The following is a 443-nucleotide window of genomic DNA, read 5'->3' on the forward strand; positions in this document are numbered from 1 at the left end:
TATATATATAGATAAATAAATAGTTGAAATATTTACCGATGAGGCGGGCGGTGGAGTCGTCGGAGTCATAAACGGCGCACTGGAGGAAGTCCTGGTTGAGTCGGGTGACATAGTGGTGGGTGTGGATCTGGCGGGTCATGTCGTGGCTGTAAATGGCGAAGGTACAAACGTGCTGGCTCATCTTCTTGATGGGTTTAAGGGACTGCATCATCTGAGCCCCCTTATCGATAATATGCTGCCCCACCGTCATCGGTTTCCCCGGCGGCACTGACCCGTCGCCGGGTGGCATTGCACCTGGATTTTCGTCGCTTGAAGCCATTCCAACAGTGAACTAATCTATGTATAACCGGTTTGATTTTCAGCTTTTACTGTTTTCTTCTCATCAAAAAGTTGAGATATATATAATATATTTCCAATCTTGGTTGAGATTGTAAGGAGCTTCG

The 443-nt window shown here is 46.5% G+C and overlaps 1 protein-coding gene across 1 annotated transcript; it reads right to left on the bottom strand.

Annotated features, from left to right (window-relative positions):
- Positions 1-35: 35 nt before the first annotated feature.
- LOC105155341 (oil body-associated protein 2A-like) lies at positions 36-393 on the bottom strand (the record flags this gene model as incomplete). Its single annotated transcript, XM_011071211.2, is given in 1 exon segment — positions 36-393. A coding segment is annotated over 1 exon segment (284 nt), but the record flags the coding sequence as incomplete, so codon positions are not given.
- Positions 394-443: the final 50 nt, after the last annotated feature.

Source organism: Sesamum indicum, unplaced genomic scaffold (genome assembly GCF_000512975.1).
Source record: "Sesamum indicum cultivar Zhongzhi No. 13 unplaced genomic scaffold, S_indicum_v1.0 C04057, whole genome shotgun sequence".
In the NCBI taxonomy this organism is placed as follows: Eukaryota; Viridiplantae; Streptophyta; class Magnoliopsida; order Lamiales; family Pedaliaceae; genus Sesamum; species Sesamum indicum.